Raw genomic sequence first — 18,114 nt, forward strand, 5'->3', positions numbered from 1 at the left:
GAATTGGTTTTGAGTCTGGGAAGCCCCGTCGGAGCTAACAGGTTTTGCCTCAAGCAGCTGCTGGCTTCTACGATGTCACAGTGGTAAGTATATATTCCGGGTAAATAAATTATAAAAAAATAAACAAAAAAATCCAGAGTCAACTTACGCTTCGTCGAACCGGCCCACCGCAATTAGGTACTCGGCGCGGGAGAGATGAAAACTGATTGTGGCTGCCATGGGAGCTGTCTGGGAACCATCAAGGCGACTGCGGATCGCCTCCAGAGTCGTCTCTGCCTTTGCATAATCGCCCATACGGAGGTAATGCGAAGACAGGGCGAGCGCAGAGTGTTGCGCAGGCTGCAAGGAGTAGATCCGACTGTCGCCGGAGCCAGCGATAATGTTCGACAGGCACTGAGAGAGCTCCAGGACACGTGTAATGGCAGCGTCGCGTCCCATTGCCCGCATGAATTCAGCGACAGAAGTGAGGTGCGTTTGAAATTCGGAGATGTCGTCAATGGCAAGTTCCAACTCTGCAAGTGTCGGGTTTGCCTCGAGAACGGACTTCCAGGCCGACAGGGAGCCGTAAAAGGCATGCATGTCTGGGAATCCCTCGGAAAAGCCTGCCAGAGAAGTGGCCAACGACTTGTAGTGAGGCACATAGCCAGCAAGAGAAACATCATCAGCAAGCCCTTGACTCTCAATGAGGCCCAGCGCGGCTTTTGTTTGTGGTGCAATTTCAGCAAGAATGTCCGGCTTGTCGATGCTAGCGGAGAAGAGACGGAGAAGAGTACGCAGCCGTCGAACCGGGAACTGCGTCGGGTAGTAGATACGAAGGAGCGCCTCAACGCAAGGATGTGACAGATCAAGCCCGTCACGGGGATGGGTAGACTTTGAGCTCAGGCTGCCACTTCCGTGACCGAGATGGATGAAATAAAGCTGGTGCTCGAGAACCGCCGCATGCTCAAGATCCTCGAGGCCGACCGACCAGTCCATGTGGACCTCTTCAAGTCGGTGAATAGAGACCAGCGTGCGTGACAGAGCATCTGCTTGGTCGGTCGACGTCCATGCAAGGCTCGGAGGAAGTCTTCCGAGTGCCGCAGTCACCGTGCTCAGTGCGCCGTCGTCGACCAGACTCGAACGGATCGACTGCAATGCTCCCAGGGCATCTCCGATCTGACCAGTGGCACGAGCCAGCTCTGCCATGCGCTCCAACTTGAGGATGAGCTGTGCCTTTTCTCTCTCGGGGCCAGGCCGGTTCTTGATGCAGTCGATTGCGCGCCGTAGTGCTTTCAGGGCATCGCGGTCACCATGGTCGCCTTCCTTCCGCCGTAGGACATTGTAGCTGAGGTAGTAGAAGTGGGATATTTTGACATAGTACGACGAAGAGGAGTCGACAGACTTCAAGTCACCGAGGTACTCCAAAACAGTCAACGAGTCGCTGAGAACCGAGTCCAGCTGCTCCCAGACCATGCGGCCCTCCTCGATCATGGTCTTTGTCACGACAAAAGCCGAGTCAAGCGTGTGGCGGATGGATTGCGTGAGTAGTTGGCGCCGCTGCTCGTAGCGGAGAAAATCTTTGGTGCCGCTTTTGGCGGCGGGTGGTTTTCCGAGCCATCGAAGGCAGAAACGAGGGCATTGATAGACGAATGATTCGAGGAGAAGCTTGAACGACTGTGCGATAGTACTGGGATTCGAATTTGCATTCGAATTCGTATTTGTGTTTTTCTGAGGTTGGTTCATCAAGACATTGACCGCGGACTTGCGAACCAGGCACACGTTGGCAAGCAGCTCCTCCAGTTCTGCTGTGTCGCCTTTGACGGATCCTTTGATTGTCTCCAAAACACTAGCGAGCAGTGTCTGGCTATCCTGTGCATACGTCTTGGCGGTGTTCTTGAGCTGGAGCGCCAAAAGCTGAGCGGAGGTGGAGCAGCATTTTGCGGCAGAGTCATCACTAGGGTTCACGAGACCAAACAGCTCGGATGCCCAGTGGATGGCATCGTCAATGTGGCCAGCTTCCCGAGCCACCGCACTGAGGTTTTGAAAAACGCTTGCCAACGGCGCTTTGGAGGTCCGTGAAACAGCAAACTGTCCTACTTGGATCAGCTCGAGAATGTGGTCGAAGCGAGCACGGCAGAACGAGTACGATGGTGCCTTCCCAGAAGCTCGGCTTCGTCGAGCATATGTCGAAAGGCATCGGGAAAGCGGCGTCAAAATATCTTTGTCGGCGTCGGCGGAGCCCTGCTTGGCCATGGTCCAGCACCGCAGTCTGGTCTCGAGGCTGAGGGTCTGCAGCTCCAACGCGGCAAGGGGTGCCACGCTGAGCTTCGGCTCGATTGCGGTCGCGTCGTCCTTGCTGGATATGCTGGGCGCCAGAGCCAGGAGAAGCTGAGAGAGGGTCTCCATTTGCCGCAGCATTTTTTGCAGTTCTGCAGGGTTCGCGGCGGTGGCCGTAATGCACATAGAGACGAGTTGGAGGGGCGACGATTTGCAGCCACGCCGAAGAAACGGCAACGCGGAGTCGATATGCGCAGGCTTCTTGAAGGCGGCCAGGATTCGTAGAGCCTGGAGTTGGGACGCCACAATAAGCTTGATCGTTGGGACAGATAGGGCAGACACGTCTCCATAGTCGAGGATGTCGGCGGCCAACGATGCTGTCGACGGCGGTGGTGCCGCTGGTGCCACAGCCTGCTGTGCAGATGACTTTGTCGTCTTGGCCGTTGGCTTCACAGTCTTTGTAGGCCTTGCTTTCGCGGTAGCCGGAGCGGAAATGGTTTCCGTGGCTGTCGTGGACAGTGTACCCTGTAGACGCTTCTTGAGAACGCGCAACTCTCGGCAGGCTTGATCGAGCATGTTCAAGCCGAGCAGCTTGGCCACAAATGAGGACATGCCCGCCTCTAGCTGAAGGTCAGGGAGCGCGACGGCTTTTGTCTCTTGTAATGTTCTGAGAGTCGAAAACGCGACACGTGCGCACTCCACCGTCGCCAAGCACTGAGCATTCTGAGCAGCAGCAGGTGCTGCGGCGGCAGGCTTGCCGGTCGTCTTTGTGGGTGATGTCGAGACGCGGTTGAGGGTGCGTGGCTGAAGTGGTGTCACGGGCGCCGACATCGACCGACGCAGACGGCCCCTTGCAGTCGACTTGGGAGGCACTTCATCGCCGCCGTTCGAGAGATGTTGCGCCCGTGAGGGTGTTTGTGGCGGTGCTGGTTGTGATGCCGCCGGTGGTGTCGGTTTGGCCGCTTCGGCAAGGGCCTTTAAGGCTGCATTGATGACGTGCGTCGCCAGCTGGGCCTTTTCCTTGGCCGAGAGGCATGGTTGCACGTCGGGTTGCCGTGCATCGTCACGCGCTGTGGCTGGTCGCCGCTTTGCTGCCGCAGTTCCGGGCCGCGACGACGCGGCTGTGGGTGGTCGAGAGGAGGGCGCAGCGCGTGCAGTCTTCGTCGTGGAGTTTGCGGTTTGCTGTCGTGACTCGGCATCGTGAGGGAGGAGGAGAGACTTGAGAGAGACGACGGTGGCTGGCGTGCATGAGGCACTCGATGTGACGGCGTTGCGGACAGCATCGGCCTGCGCCTGGAGGGTCGCCATGCAAGCCAGTGGAGTGAGAGTGTCGCGAAGAGGCGTGGCAGAGCAAGAAAATAAAAAGAGAAAAGAACAACAGAAAAGAAAAATGAGGAAAGCAAAAGGGTATAACGAGGAAAGCAAAGGCAATAACCGGTTGATCCTTAATCATAGCATTGCTGGCGAGAACAAGTCTAAGTCTACCCTCCAACGCAAAAATCAAAAACACGCGTCTGATACAGGGAGGCGAGGCGTGGAGGTGAAGATCGAGTGTCGTCAGAAGGCGAAGTCGTGAATTCGGTGAGATCAAACAGTCCAGTCGAAACAGGAAAAGACCACACACAAAGCTCGTCCAAACTGCTCAGCTCAGCTCAGGCAGGGGCGTTGGGCGACAGGGGCAGAGTCGCACCTGCCGTCCTTGACCGACTGAACGGCGCGTGCAGGGAAGGTCCCATCGGCGGTATTGTTGCGTATACGCGGAACAACTATCGGCCCCGTGTTGGCACGGCAACCAGCGCTAAGGAGCAAGACAGGCCGACGCTCCACAATTCGATTGGCGGAGAACGGCGGCAATTTTCCAGATGGAAGTCTTCAAGTTTCGTTCAACGTCCATCGTCCCATCGGCCGACGACCACCGTCTTTGTCGACGTCCAAGTGGCAGCAAAATCCCCCGCGGTAGTTATCAAAATGAACGCAGCAACGATCCGTGGCCTCCGCGCAGCGGCTGCGCGCCACACCTCGTTGACATCTCCCCGGCTTATGTCTCTCGCCGTTCAGAGACAACCCTACAGCTCGCTGCCGACAGTTGCACAGTCCTCGTTCTGGAAGCAGCTCGTCCCGAAGCCGTTGCGCCGTGGCAAGGACGGCACGCTGCCCGTGGCCAATGCCGTCTCCAACGCGCGCAACGCCAAGGAGTGGAACCCCGCGACGTTCTACATCTTCCTGTTTCTGTTCATCGGGTCCATGTCCATCCAGATGATCGCGCTGAAGAAGGACTTTGACACGTTTATGCGGCAGTCGGACGTCAAGATCGGCCTGCTGAAGGATGTGATTGAACGCATCCAAAAGGGCGAGAAGGTCGACGTGGAGAGCGCGCTGGGCACTGGCGATCCGGCCAAGGAGGCCGAGTGGGATTCGGGTAAGGCAGCTCGGGCGACGGGCCATCGTTATTATGTTCGGGGTTCGGGCAAACGGTACTGACACACAACTCTAGTCCTGAAAGAAATCGAGAGCGACGAAGTCACCCGCAACTTCCGACGCCAGGAAAAGAAGACAGCCGAAGCCGCACCGGCTCCCGAAACGAGTCAACAGAACACGCAGAGCGGCCCCTCGACGACCAAAATCACATCGACCGCCAACTTCTATTAAACAAACGCCCATGACTATAAAAAATACTTTTTTAAATTATTTACAGTATTTTTTGGTCTATTCGTCCAACCGTTATGAGAGCATGTCCCTGAACAAGGCCGGATCGACTTGGCTGGCACCGTGTCCTTTGCCTTGTTGGTAGATGCCGCCCGGTGCTAGTCTGTGCAGCTCGTCCACAAGTGGTGGCAACACAGCATCCGTGGGTACCTCAACGCGGACACCGGCCGCGCCCGGCTGGTTGTCGTCCAGGTCAGCAAAGAAGGCGTCTTCGCCCCGGACGCCGCCCATGTTCACAACAGCAATGGGCATGCCGCGGTCCTTGGCCCGCTTCGCCAGACGCCATGCCGAGTATGTGGCAAGGGAGGTAGCCAGCACGAGAAGGCGGCCCGCCCCGTCCACAGCGGCCTCGGCGGCATGCTTGGCGGACGGCGAGATGCTCTCGCCAAACATGATGACCGCCGGCTTCAAGATACCCGGAAGCCGGACATTGGTGCCACTGTCCGTCAGACTGCTAGTGTGGGGCAGCGCCCACGCTCCATCCGCGTCGACCTCGACGGCCATCGTGGTGCCGTCGTCCGCGACTGGCGGGTTGGCTAGGCAGTGCGCACAGGGCGGGTAGCGGAAGGTTGTGTATGGCGCATTCGGCAGGTCCACATCGCCGTCGGGGTTGGTCCGAACTCCGCGGATGGCAGAGAGACTGGCGGGCTCGCGCCGCGCTGGCGCCCCCGTGGTGGGGTCCTCGGGCGCAAAGGCGCCTGCCGCGATGGCGTCGGCAAGGAACTCGGCCCATATGGGGTTGAGCCGTGCCAGTTCGTCCTGGAACGTATCGCGGGGGTATTCGCGGTAGCAGGTGGTGCAGACGGTGGCCCGGAGATAGCCGTGCAGCTCGACGGTCGACGGAAGGTCGGGGTGGGCGGCATGGTGGAAGGAGTCCACGTTCTGCGTGATGACCGAGTGTACATAGCCAAGGCGGCCGAGGTCCCGCAGAGCATAGTGGCTCGTGTTGGGCTTGGCCTCATGCAGCGTCGTCCAGCCCAAGAAACTGCGTGTCCAGTACCGTTTGCGTGCCTCGTGACTTGCCAGGAACTCGTGAAAGTAGATGGGCCGGTACGTCTTGTTGACCCGATACGTGCCGTTCTCGCCGCGGTAGTCGGCCAGGCCACTGGCCACCGACAGTCCGGCACCGGTCAGCACCACCGTAGACGAAGGCAAGCCCGGCCGGGGCGGTGCCGTCATGAAGGCGCTGAGAGCCTCAACGGCCGCCGACAGAGTGGTGGCATGGCGCGGGATGATGCGCGGAGGTGCAAAGACATCAGTGTAGGGGATGCGCAAGAGCGGCCTGCGCACGGCCATGTCGTTCTGAATGTGAATCGACGTCAGTGTCCAGTGTACACCGTGGCATTCCCCAGGTACCCTGCCCGAGAGACGTGCCGAATATGCGTGAAAGTAAGTCCTAGATCCGCGGCTGTCCTAGATTCCCGGTCTGTGCGTATCTCCAGGGAATAATCTGCCAAGCAAACACAGCTGAAAAGCTTGCGGGAACAGCCTGCTCCAGCCCAATTGCACGCTGTATCGGGGAAGCAGCCCGTGGGAGATTGGTGGCCGGCTTCGGTGGTTGGAATGGGCGTCTATTGGGCGATGAGGAGGGAAGGCTGGCCGCGGCTAGATGAGGGTGAAGGACGCGGTGTGCGAGCCATGCCTATAATTTTACAGCATACTGGGCCGGTAGCGGATAGTTTTAGGGAGCCTTCGGATAGTTTTGGGGCGCTCCAGGCGTTTTCCAGCGCGTCGTAACTCGTCGACTCTCGGTCTGGGTGGGGTAAGTACGTCGTTAAGCGTATCGTCATGGTGGAGATCACCTACTGTCTTTCCTGGTGAGGCAGGAACGGCTTCGCGAGTTGGCAACCTGCAGTATTTGTAGAGTGGAACGGCATAGTCTTTATCTCCGTCCGCGATCAACCTTCCTTCCGCGTTTTCAGACGAGCGGGGGGTTCCTGCCTGGTCTGGCCGCTGTCAACGTACGGAAGCGGACGATTGCTGTGTCGCGAGAATCGAACCATGCGGGTTGGCGCTTTCCGCTTTCCGCCCTTGTAAACTCGTTTGGGGGGCATCATATTGACCAGAGGATGACGGCGCAGCAGGAACGACCCAACAAAACCAATAGAGTCAGCCCACTCCAGCTCGGCAACCTTCACTGCGCTACGGGGGAAGGCGCAATCGCGGTCCGCTAAAAGAGACAGTCCAAAAGCCTAACTGCCGCCAGCCAGGGCCCATTCGACCGCTTTGGTGACCGCTGTTCCACGGAAGAGGACAGGACCTGAAATCGACTACGGAGTCATTGTTTTCGTGCTACTGGGTATCTTCCCAACCATCGGCTCCGTCGCGGCGGTCTCGCTGCAGAAACAAAACCCAGCGCGCGTCCGCTCCTGCTTCTGGCTCGCTTCTCGGTCCATCACGTTCGCTCCTTCTTGGATATTTCATGTTAGCCCAGCTGCTTCCTGCTTTCCTCCCGCACCCTCCTTCCCTTTTGATCTGGCCAAAGCCGCTCCTTCCTGCGATTTCTGTTCTTGTCCGTCCCCCGCTCTTGCCCCTGGATCCTGCCTCTGGATCCTTCACAACGACATCCTCTCCTATCGTTCACGTCTCACGTCCCACGCTGTCCCCAAAGCTTCACGTTCTGCCTCGAAACACACGCCCCCAACTGTCGCCCTCACAGAGCATGCCGTCACCACTCTGCTGGTACGGGCCGTCTAGCGGCCGGCCGCTGCGTCTGAATGTGCTGTGCAGGGCGGCAGCTGGATCTGTCCGAGCTCCGTTTCACACCAGCCGCCATCCGCTCTACCCCAGCAATCAAAGCGCCCAGCACTACAGTTGCAATCGCAGCGCAGCCAACCGCAGCAACTGCCGCATGTATTATTACTGCAACCACCACTCCAGCACCACCGGCCAACCGTACCGCCAACACCATTACGACTTTAGCCAGGCACTGAGGCCACCTCAACCACATCAATCTTCGTCGCAGCGTCGCGTGTTCCAGACCTCATCGTCGACTGCGCTTCCGACCATCTTTCCTTCCTCTACGTCAGCCACGTTCACATTAACATCACGCGCCAGCCGACCTCCGCTGTCACCATCACATCTGCCAGCGCCCAGATCTCCGTCGCTTTCCACGCTCCGCCGTCCATTGGCACCGTCTTCGTCATCAGCGTCCTTATCGTCATCACCATCATATTCTTCTTCGTCGTCGTCGTCGTCGTCGTCTTCCGAAACATTGGCACAATTTACACCTTCTTTGTCTCGAAAACAACGGCGCAAATTCGCCCGCTGGCTGCCGGCCCTCATGGCTATCCAGGCACGGTCAAAAAGCGACGACTCGCACTCGCACGCTGCATCCAACGCAAAGGACGGCGACAACGGCCACAGCCATGACCACGCCCACGCCCACTCGCACGGCCTTTTCGGCGGCCACCATCACCACCACGACAATGCCTACCTCACGTCCCAGAACAAGAACGATGCCGGCGTCCGCATCACCCGCATTGGCCTCTACTGCAACCTGGGCATGGCCCTAGCCAAGGGCGCTGGCGGCTACTACTTCAACTCGCAGTCCATGGTCGCCGATGCCTGGCACAGCTTGACCGACCTGGCGTCGGACATTTTGACGCTTGCCACGGTCTCGTGGAGCTTGCGTCCACCGACGGCGAAGTTCCCCACGGGCTTCGGCAAGGTGGAGAGCCTGGGGTCGCTGGGCGTGTCGAGCATGCTACTCGGCGGCGGCATTTTCATGTGCATGAGCAGTCTACAGATCCTGTACGCGCATTTCTTTTTGGATGCAGCAGCTGCCGCCGAGGTCATGGCCCACGGCCACGGCCACGGCCACGGCCACAGCCATGGGCATGACGGCCCAAGCCTACACGCAGCCTGGCTGGCGCTGGGCACCGTGCTTGTCAAGGAGTGGCTCTACCGAGCGAGTGAGTACTCACTCCCCCCCCCCCTCCCCACCCAGCCGTATAATACTCTGATACACGCATGAACATAAAAAAACTAACCACACCCTTCTCAGCTATGAAGGTTGCCCGTGAACGCAAATCGTCGGTCCTTGCATCCAATGCCGTGCACCACCGCGTCGACAGTTTGACAGGCATCGTGACTCTCCTGGCGATTCTCGGCGCCAACCTCATCCACGACGCGTCGTGGCTCGACCCCGTCGGCGGCCTCTTCATCTCGCTGCTGGTCATCCGCGCCGGCTGGGAAAACACGGCCGCCGCGCTCTACGAGCTGGCCGACCGCAGCATCGACGACGACGTGAAGCGGTCCGTGCGCAAGAGCGTCACCAAGGCGCTCGACGGCGGTGCCCTGCTGGCCAATGGGCAGCAGCATCTGGCGGAGCTGCGCGACGTGTCGGGCGTCAAGTCGGGCCAGAACTACCTGGTGGACCTGGAGCTCGCGGTGCCGGGCGACTGGACGGTCGAGGATGTGCGGTCGATTGAGGATGCTGTGCGCACACGGGTGGGCAGCTCGGTGCGCGGCGTGCGGCGGGTGCACGTGCGGTTTGTGAGGCTGGACGAGACGGTCGAGAAGTTTGACGAGTTTATCTCGGGCGACATCAGCCCACGGTCGAGCCCCGAGCCCGAAGACGACGACCACGACCACGATCATGACCAGAACGGGAAGCCACACAAACACTGATGGCCGGCAAACAACGCCATCCAACTGCTTTCAGCCACGTACGTCTCTTGTATGAATGCCAATTGGTTGCACTGGTGGGAAGATTCCGCGCTCCATTGCGGCCTTCCATTGTTTCAATATATGAGAAAAGAGAGATAGAGACAAAAGTAAAGAAAGACAACATATACAAACATCATTTTCTTGGGAATAGCCACAGCTTCACAATGTATTGCTTCCAAATTCCACGTGTGCGCCAAATTGCCAAATTCTCCAAATAAATACCAGATGAAAAAATGCGGCCAGGCCCACCTAAGCTGCCGATATGCGGGCTCGGCGGGCTAAGCCTACCCAGCAAATGGAAAAATACATTTTGCAGCGGGTGTCGACGGCAGTTTAGCCTAAATGGAAAGAGCGATGGGAGCGACGAGGCTGCCGCCACAACCCCTCGAACCCCTCCGAAAATGGGAATTCCGACACCACAGAACATCGAGACCTCGACGCGGCAGGGTACTTTGAGAAAAGGTCGGCAGTTAGCGCGAAGCTTGCGGTCATCGGATCGCCCGTGGGGGGCGTTTGCCCCTGTTTTTTGGTGTATTTTTTGCCGTCGACGACAGGCTATTACTTGACTGAATTGGAAGAATTGGGGAAGCCGTTTTGGGGGTAGTTGTCGCCGCCTTTTTCGCGGTATATCAGATCTCTCGTGGTTTTGAATAGAAGCTCTGGAGTCCAGGCTTTTGTGTATTAACTCTGTTCTTGACAGCTACGTTCGTCTCTCGTCCACGTCTCAGATTATACTGTCGTTCGCTGCGCAAAGCGGTTGCTCCTTCCTCGCAACAACCCCTCCGCGCTCCTTCCACAACTCACCCCAACCCACCTTGACATCATCGCAATGGCGGCAGGTGCTTCCCAGGGGCCCCTGTACTTGGGCTTCGATCTCTCGACCCAGCAGCTCAAAGGTAGGCAGCACAGACTTGCCATGCTTCAGGGGATTCTTCTAGCCGTGTCTTCGTTTTCGTCCGTGTCTACTAACACCACCAGCCATTGTGGTCGCCTCGGACCTCAGCATCGTCGCCCAGGCCAAGGTCGACTTCGACGCCGACTTTGGCGAAAAGTATGGCCTCACCAAGGGCGTTCTCGTCAACGACGAAGAGGGCGAGGTCTACGCGCCCGTGGCCTTGTTCCTCGAGGCCATCGACCTCGTCTTCCAGCGCCTGCACGACCTCAGCAACGGCCCCGGCGTCCTGACGCGCATCCGCGCCATCAGCGGCTCCTGCCAGCAGCACGGCAGCGTCTACTGGTCCGAGGGTGCCGCCCAAGAACTGGCCGACCTGCAGGCAGCGGCGGCGACGACGACGACGACGCGTGCCACGACTGCATCCTCCGCCGCGCCTGCCGACCGCCTGGCCGACCGCCTAGCCGGGTCCTTCTCCCGCCCGTGGGCCCCCAACTGGCAGGACCACAGCACACAGGACGAGTGCGACCAGTTCGACGCGCGCCTCGCCCAGGACGACGCCAAGGCGGACGGTCCCCACCGCCTGGCCGAGGTCACGGGCAGCGCCGCACACCACCGCTTCACGGGCACGCAGATCATGCGCATCCGCCGCAAGTGGCCCGACGTGTACGCCAAGACGGCGCGCATCTCGCTCGTGTCGTCATTTGTGGCCTCGGTGCTGCTGGGCCGCCTGGCGCCCATGGACATTAGCGACGTGTGCGGCATGGACCTCTGGGACATCCCCCACCAGCAGTGGTCGGAGCCGCTGCTGGAGCTGGCGGCCGGCAACGGCGCGCGCGGCGCGGCCGACCTGCGGCGGAAGCTCGGCGAGGTGCGCGTGGACGGTGGCGGCAGCATGGGCCGCATCGCGTCGTACTTTGTGCAGCGGTACGGCGTGTCGGCCGACTGCCAGATTGCCCCGTTCACGGGCGACAACCCGGCGACCATCCTGGCGCTGCCGCTGCGCCCGCTCGACGCCATTGTCAGCCTCGGCACGTCGACGACGTTCCTGATGGTCACGCCGCACTACAAGCCCGACCCCAGCTACCACTTCTTCAACCACCCGACGACGCCCGGCCAGTACATGTTTATGCTGTGCTACAAGAACGGCGGCCTGGCGCGCGAAAAGGTGCGCGACCAGCTGCCGCCCGCGCCCGCGGGCGGCGACCCGTGGGCCAACTTCAACAAGGCCGTGTTGGACACGCCTGTGCTGGGGCTGTCGGGTGCTGGTGGCGGCGGCGACAGCAGCAGCGACAAGGCCAAGCTTGGCCTCTACTTTTACATCAACGAGATCGTGCCCAACATCCCTGCGGGCACCTGGCGGTACACGTGCAACCCGGCCGACGGCAGCGACCTCGCGCCGGCGACCGCGGCGCACACGTCGGCGGAGCAGGATGCACGCCTCATTGTCGAGTCCCAGGCGCTGTCCATGCGTCTCCGCTCGCAGCCCCTCGTGCACGACCAGCCCGGTGCGACGGCCGACGCCCCGCGCCTCCCCGCGCAGCCGCGCCGCATCTACCTTGTCGGCGGTGGCTCGCTCAACCCGGCCATTGCGCAGGTGCTTGGCGAGGTGCTGGGCGGCGCCGAGGGCGTGTACCGTCTCGACGTGGGCGGCAACGCGTGTGCGCTGGGTGGCGCGTACAAGGCGCTGTGGTCGATTGAGCGCACGAGCGAGCACGAGACGTTTGACGAGCTGATTGGCAAGCGCTGGACACCCGAGGGCCAGATCGAAAAGGTGGACGTGGGCTATCGGCCCAAGGAGTTTGCGCAGTATGGCCATGTTGTGGGCGCGTTTGACAAGATGGAGCAGACGATCCTCGGTGAGGAGCAGGCAAAGCGTCACGCCAAGTAACCCCCAGACGCGAACACAATAGACAGCGAAACTCGGCGACTATGCGCGTCGTAAAATACAATAAAAATTCAGGACGTGTCATGACAGTTTAGAAATACATTTTGATTTTCTACGGTATTTATTTGTCGCGTTTGTGGTGCTTTGTAAAATAAATGCCTTTTATTGTTCTTTTTTCGTTTAAAAATTCGCGTTTAAAAATAGCGTCGATCCGTGTGTCATGATCCGATGATGTCTCCTGCGAAAAGCCAACTACGTTTTGCTATGGTTTCTGCCGTCCTTCCCAGATACCGACCAGCGTCACCAAAACCACGCAATTCCAACTTGGACAAAACAACATCCATCACCAACGACCAACAACCGCGACAAACCGCGACAAAAAGCATTCGTTACGCGTCGTTTTCGGCATAGAGCATCCGGCCAAGGACAATGACATCATGAGCCACTCGTTGCCGGCTCCGCACCGGCCCCGGCGCGGCCACGACGCGACACCGCCGCCAGTGCTGCTACCGCCCGTCTCGCTGCTCCATTGCCTCGTCTTCTGCGTCTGCCTTGCACCGCAGCTGCTCCTGCAGGCGGGGATGCGCGCAACCTTTGCGTCCATACTGCAGGCGTTGCCGTTTCTTGTGCTCCAAATGCCACTCGACGTTGCGCACCGGCAGCTTGCAGGCTGGCGGCGCGGCCGAGGCGGCCAGAAGCAGCAGCAGCAGCAGCAGCGGCCCTCCCTATTCGAAGAAGTCGTGCTCTGCTGCGTGCGCTGGGCTTTTATTCATACGGATCCCCGTGTTGGCCGCGTCTTCTTCTCTCGGTCGGTGGCACTGCCATTTCACCGCTTTCGGCAGCTGCAGGCGCTTGGAGCCCGTCGGCTCGTACGGGCCGCTCTTTCTCACGTGTTGTCCTTTACCACATTTCTTCTGCCACCCTTTGCGGCTTCACTCATGCCATGGCCACGGCCTCGGCCGGTGTCCACACTACGCTGGCGAGAGCATCACGATGTAGGGCATTCCCTGCAGGCCGCCCCTTTGACTCCATGTTAACATCGTTCGACAGGAACACTTCAAAGGCATGTGGATAACATACGATGCAAGCCGCCCGCCCGACATTGTTCTATTCTTTGTCCACGGTTGGTCGCGATTTCAAGTCCACACAGAGAGGGCCTTTCTGTCGGCTAACGCAATCGTACAGGAGGCGGCTTCGTTCTCGGGTCGTCGCACTTTTACTTGGAATTTCTGCTCGCATGGGCGGCTCTACTGATGGAAGGCAGTCCTGGGGACGAGAAGCCCGCTGGCTTCCGGAACCCGGCCATCTTCAGTTTAGACTACACGTTGGCCCCGGATGCTGTTTTCCCAGCCCAGATCGACGAGGCTGCCCACGCTTACGCCCATGTCCTGTCTACGGCGGCCCAGGGAGAGCCTGCGCGCATTGTGGTTGCGGGTGATTCTGCTGGCGGCACGATTGTGCTTAGCCTGCTGCTCCGGCTATCCCAGACCCCCCCTTTAGAACGGCCTGCACCCCCGCCCCTTCCCCTGCCGCTGCCGGGTATGGCTGTCCTCATATCGCCGTGGGTGACTCTGCGGTCGCAGCGATACCGCCGGTCGGCGAATGACTACATCGACGCCGAGACGCTTGTGAGTTACGCAGCCCTGTACGAGGGCAAGACGGCTGGCGCACCAGGGATTTCAGGCGAAGACCCCGTCCTCTCGCCGGGCCATTGTCGCGAAAGCAAATGGTGGCGCCGAGCCTGTCCAGCCAAGGGCATCTTTGCAACATACGGCGCGGAGGAGGTGTTCGCGCCCGAGATCCGCGCATGGGTCGACCGTCTGCAGGCCGACGGCGTGGATGTGCAGACGAGCGTGGACGATGGCGGTCTTGGCGTGCACGCATGGCCAGTTGCGTCGCTGTTTCTCGCGCGGTCGAATGCCCGGCGTTTCGAAGGGCTTCGTCGCGTCGTCGGCGAAGTAACACGAAGGATGCGTTAGCTGGAGCGGCTACGTCACACATCTATGACGGGAGAACGTAAGAGAGAAAGTCTGGAATTTTCGAAGGCGAGCACGCATCGGAACACTCCCCGCAGCATTCATGCAAAAGACAAGGACCACGGGGTCGCCGCTCAGATTAGATCAAGTAAAAAAAGGACCGTCACAGGCGTACCGCGCAGACATCAGAACCAGAGCTCGCAACAAACAAGCTCGGCTTCGACCATCGATGCGCGGCCTTGTGGTCGCCTCAGTTGCTCGTTTTTCATCACTGCGGCGTCGAGGGGTTGATCTTGACGCTTTTCCTTGCCCCGTCACTGTTGCCCCGTCACAGCTGGTTGCAGAGCACTTGCTCAGCGGGCACTGTTCGATGACGGAGAGCCACAATAGCGGGAGTGAACGCGCGGTACATTCGTATACCCACTCTAATTAGGCGACTGTGCTCTTGTGTCACATAAAACACGCTTTTGCGCACCTGCGTCGTTGCACACCGTTCGGCTTGAGCGGCTGGTCTCCTCGCAAACCCCATCCGTCTATCCAGGCTGCACACGATCTGCGGCTCAGCCATTTGCCATTTGGATCTGAGTATTCTGCCGTTGTAGCTTCTGCGCGTCTCGAGCGCCCCGTGTTCCCGCTGCCTACCATGCCGACCCCTGGCGCTCATGGATGGAGAGGCATAGCCACGCTCGCATGGAGACATGGAGACATGGAGACTTGGAGCCAGAGACAACGCGTCCAGAGGAGCAAGAGGAGCAGTGTCACTCATATTCGTTCCGCGGTTCCTCTTTGCATGCGTCCCGTCTGTTTGTAGGCGAGGGCAGAACGGTACGCATCGTGCGTTATTGTGCGCTTGCAAAGCGCCATGCGCTGTCGCGTGGGCACAGAAGCGTAGATACGCCCTCTGTGTCTGGTGGTGTTGCGGCAAGGAGTCGATGAAGAGACAAAGACGGGCAAAAGCTAGAGGCGTTGCTAGCTCTGGGCCTGATTCAGGAAGCTTGGGCGTGTTGGTGGGGAGCGAGGAAGCGAGGAAGGAGGCTCCGGTGTGTTGCACCGTATATTTTGGGCCAATCAGAGACGGGCATTCCACACCCCTCTGCCCCGCTCCTTGTTTGGAAGTCGCGCCTGGCGCCGCGTCGCGCATATAAACGGCCGCAATGTCCCACGAAAAATCCGATGGCCTGAAGGGGGAAGAACGCGGAAGGCCGAGAAAGGACCACGACGGAGAGCTCGACTCGCCCCTTCCCACTCCACAACACATGCCTCTTTCCTCCTTTTCTGACCCCCAATAGCTTGTCCACCCCTCCAAAATACGCCAATTGCAGCGCCTTATTCCGTCTTATTCCATCTTACCACGCCAAGGCTCCCCTTCTTTCCCTTTGCATGCGATACACAATACACACGTTGTTCCAGCGTGACTTGCCTTAACTGGTCGACGGTCTTTTCGTGCGCTCCTGCCGAATTGCCAAGCAGTTGCGCACAATACTCCGTACAGGCAACAGCTCTTTTTCGGTACAAAAGTCCTAGGACGGAGTCGAGTCCGTGAGGAGCATATTCGAGGTAAATATGCACAGTCCCCTGCCGCTGCCACCACACCGCATTATTTCGAGACGCATTGGCACCTGTCATTCTTTGCGTACAGGCAGCTGGCTCCTCCAACAACAATACGTTTCTGTGACAATACGCCCTGACGACAGGTTCCGAGCCATTTCACCTGTGTTGTCGGTCCTTGTGTTGTCGGGTTGCTGTTTCCTTTTATGATTTGGGAACTCGCGGATGCGCCAACAACACGCACCAGCCCCACTTCCACGCTCCCCCGTCTTTCCTTCCCTTCCTGGCGACTCTACTAACACCCATTGGCACCAATCCAGAGCAGTCTTGCCTCTTCCTCATTCTACGGTTCTTTCCCAGGCAGAGCTCGGGCAATTGCCAGCGGCAACTTTTCAAGAGACTCGCATTGTGGGCCACACCTGCCGCCGAAAGCAGCAAAGTCGTCCCAGCTCCAGCTCTTGCCAAATTAAAAGTCTGCAATTTCGCGCACAGGACACCATAGCTCCCTTTCAACTCCCAAACGGGTCAAGCAAGCTGTGAACAAGGCCAAAAGCCAAAAGGCCAAACCCATACGACCCGAAAACCCGCCGCCGTCGCCGCCAAAAAAAAAAAAAGGTCGATATTAGCAAGGCGGGCGCGCGCTCCCTCGCCCTGCCACCAATAGTACACATAAGCGCCATGTCGGGCGACGGGGGTTACGCTCCCAAGTCTCCGGACCTGTCATCCTTTTTCTCGGATCCGGCACCACCAACTCAGCAACATCAACATCACCAACAGCAGATCCCTGCGTACCACCAGCAGCAACAGTACGGCCAGCAGCCTTCCTACCCGCCCCAGCAGCACGTACAGTCTCCCGTACAGCAGGGCTACTACCAACCCCCACCACAACACTACTCCACCGCACACCAGCCGCCGCCGCCGCCGCCGCCGCCCCACAACCTGGGCCAGTTGTCGTCGTTTCTGCAGTCACCGCCACAGCAGCCGTCGACATCACCACAGCCGGGTCACCAGCAGCAGCAGCAACGGCAGTCGCAGTCCTATTACGTTCCACCGGGCCAGTCTGCGCAGCCGCCGTACTACCAGGGCTACTCTGTTCCTCCATACCAGCAGCAGCAGCAGCAGCAGCAGCAGCAGGATCTCTTTGCAAACGACTCGTATCAAAGCGACCCGTTTTTGGCGTTGCAGCAGCAACCGGGACAACAGCCGCCCTACGACCGGCCGCAAAACTACGCGCAGCCCGCATCGCCCACCCCGAAAACAGAGGGGATGCCGCCACGAAGATCAGCCGCCGCCGCAGCGGGCGGACCAGGACCAGGACCAGGACCAGATGCTGCAGGCTCGCTGGCAGCCCCCGTGGGCGCAGCGCCACCTGTAGCTCACGTTGTTCTCACGTCACCCGTACGCACCAAGTTCCCGACGGCCCGCATCAAACGCATCATGCAGGCGGATGAAGAAGTCGGCAAGGTGTCCCAGCAGACGCCGATTGCCGTTGGCAAGGCCCTGGAGATGTTCATGGTGAACCTCGTGTCCAAGAGCGCCGATGTGGCGCGCACCAAGAACTCGAAGCGCGTGACAGCGCAGATGCTCAAGCAGGTTGTGGAGTCAGACGACCAGTGGGACTTTCTCCGGGACATTGTGAAGAAGGTCGACCCGGAGGAGAAGCACGGCCGTGGGCCGCGCAACAGCACGGGCGGCCAGGGCGCGGCCGGCGGTGATGCCAACAGCGGCGGACCCGCCAGCGGGACGAAGCTCAAGTTTGAGAGTGACAGTGGGGACGAGCAGCCGAAGAAGCGCGGGCGTCCTGCCCGGAAGAAGAAGGTATAGAAAGACGCTGTTTGGGGCTTGCTGGGCGTTATTGATTTATGTATTTAGGGGCGTACTTTGAAAGCATTGCGTTCGTGATGGGGAATGGTGGTCCTCTCTCTCACTCTCTTTCGTCACGTTGTTTTCATCTCGTTTTCAGCATTTCATCTACATGCACGGGTTTTAAAATTATTTACAAAAGCTGGTCATGATCTCCATTGTCATTGACTCTTCACCACAGCCGCTCTGCCTCCAGTCGAAACTCGAGCTTTTCCATAGTCTACCGGTCCGTTGTTTCACTCGCGATACAATACATTTGCATTGCGTTTTCATAGATTCTGGCATCATGGCCTCTCCAGAAATGAGCTTCTCTG

At 59.2% G+C, this 18,114-nt stretch overlaps 7 protein-coding genes across 7 annotated transcripts; 5 read left to right on the forward strand and 2 right to left on the reverse strand.

Annotated features, from left to right (window-relative positions):
• Positions 1 to 144: 144 nt before the first annotated feature.
• On the reverse strand, positions 145 to 3,564 carry SPBR_01253 (uncharacterized protein; the record flags this gene model as incomplete). Its single annotated transcript, XM_040759564.1, has 1 exon — positions 145 to 3,564. One exon carries the CDS (start codon positions 3,562 to 3,564, stop codon positions 145 to 147), a length of 3,420 nt encoding a protein of 1,139 aa, XP_040619832.1.
• A 660-nt stretch (positions 3,565 to 4,224) lies between these two features.
• Positions 4,225 to 4,905, forward strand: SPBR_02028 (uncharacterized protein; the record flags this gene model as incomplete). The annotated part of the gene is made up of 2 exons (XM_040760337.1): positions 4,225 to 4,675; positions 4,751 to 4,905. The coding sequence occupies 2 exons, from the start codon at positions 4,225 to 4,227 to the stop codon at positions 4,903 to 4,905; spliced, it is 606 nt and encodes a 201-aa protein (XP_040619833.1).
• A 72-nt stretch (positions 4,906 to 4,977) lies between these two features.
• On the reverse strand, positions 4,978 to 6,258 carry SPBR_01758 (SIR2 family histone deacetylase; the record flags this gene model as incomplete). The annotated part of the gene is made up of 1 exon (XM_040760068.1): positions 4,978 to 6,258. One exon carries the CDS (start codon positions 6,256 to 6,258, stop codon positions 4,978 to 4,980), a length of 1,281 nt encoding a protein of 426 aa, XP_040619834.1.
• A 1,366-nt stretch (positions 6,259 to 7,624) lies between these two features.
• On the forward strand, positions 7,625 to 9,594 carry SPBR_01481 (cation efflux family protein; the record flags this gene model as incomplete). Its single annotated transcript, XM_040759791.1, has 2 exons — positions 7,625 to 8,876; positions 8,969 to 9,594. 2 exons carry the CDS (start codon positions 7,625 to 7,627, stop codon positions 9,592 to 9,594), a joined length of 1,878 nt encoding a protein of 625 aa, XP_040619835.1.
• Positions 9,595 to 10,462: 868 nt separating this feature from the next.
• SPBR_01486 (xylulokinase) lies at positions 10,463 to 12,416 on the forward strand (the record flags this gene model as incomplete). Its single annotated transcript, XM_040759796.1, has 2 exons — positions 10,463 to 10,529; positions 10,612 to 12,416. The coding sequence occupies 2 exons, from the start codon at positions 10,463 to 10,465 to the stop codon at positions 12,414 to 12,416; spliced, it is 1,872 nt and encodes a 623-aa protein (XP_040619836.1).
• A 434-nt stretch (positions 12,417 to 12,850) lies between these two features.
• On the forward strand, positions 12,851 to 14,392 carry SPBR_01638 (uncharacterized protein; the record flags this gene model as incomplete). Its single annotated transcript, XM_040759948.1, has 2 exons — positions 12,851 to 13,274; positions 13,599 to 14,392. The coding sequence occupies 2 exons, from the start codon at positions 12,851 to 12,853 to the stop codon at positions 14,390 to 14,392; spliced, it is 1,218 nt and encodes a 405-aa protein (XP_040619837.1).
• Positions 14,393 to 16,615: 2,223 nt separating this feature from the next.
• Positions 16,616 to 17,761, forward strand: SPBR_01830 (uncharacterized protein; the record flags this gene model as incomplete). Its single annotated transcript, XM_040760140.1, has 1 exon — positions 16,616 to 17,761. The coding sequence occupies one exon, from the start codon at positions 16,616 to 16,618 to the stop codon at positions 17,759 to 17,761; it is 1,146 nt and encodes a 381-aa protein (XP_040619838.1).
• Positions 17,762 to 18,114: the final 353 nt, after the last annotated feature.

The sequence above is a fragment of the Sporothrix brasiliensis genome (genome assembly GCF_000820605.1).
Source record: "Sporothrix brasiliensis 5110 chromosome Unknown Cont18, whole genome shotgun sequence".
Taxonomy (NCBI): domain Eukaryota; kingdom Fungi; phylum Ascomycota; class Sordariomycetes; order Ophiostomatales; family Ophiostomataceae; genus Sporothrix; species Sporothrix brasiliensis.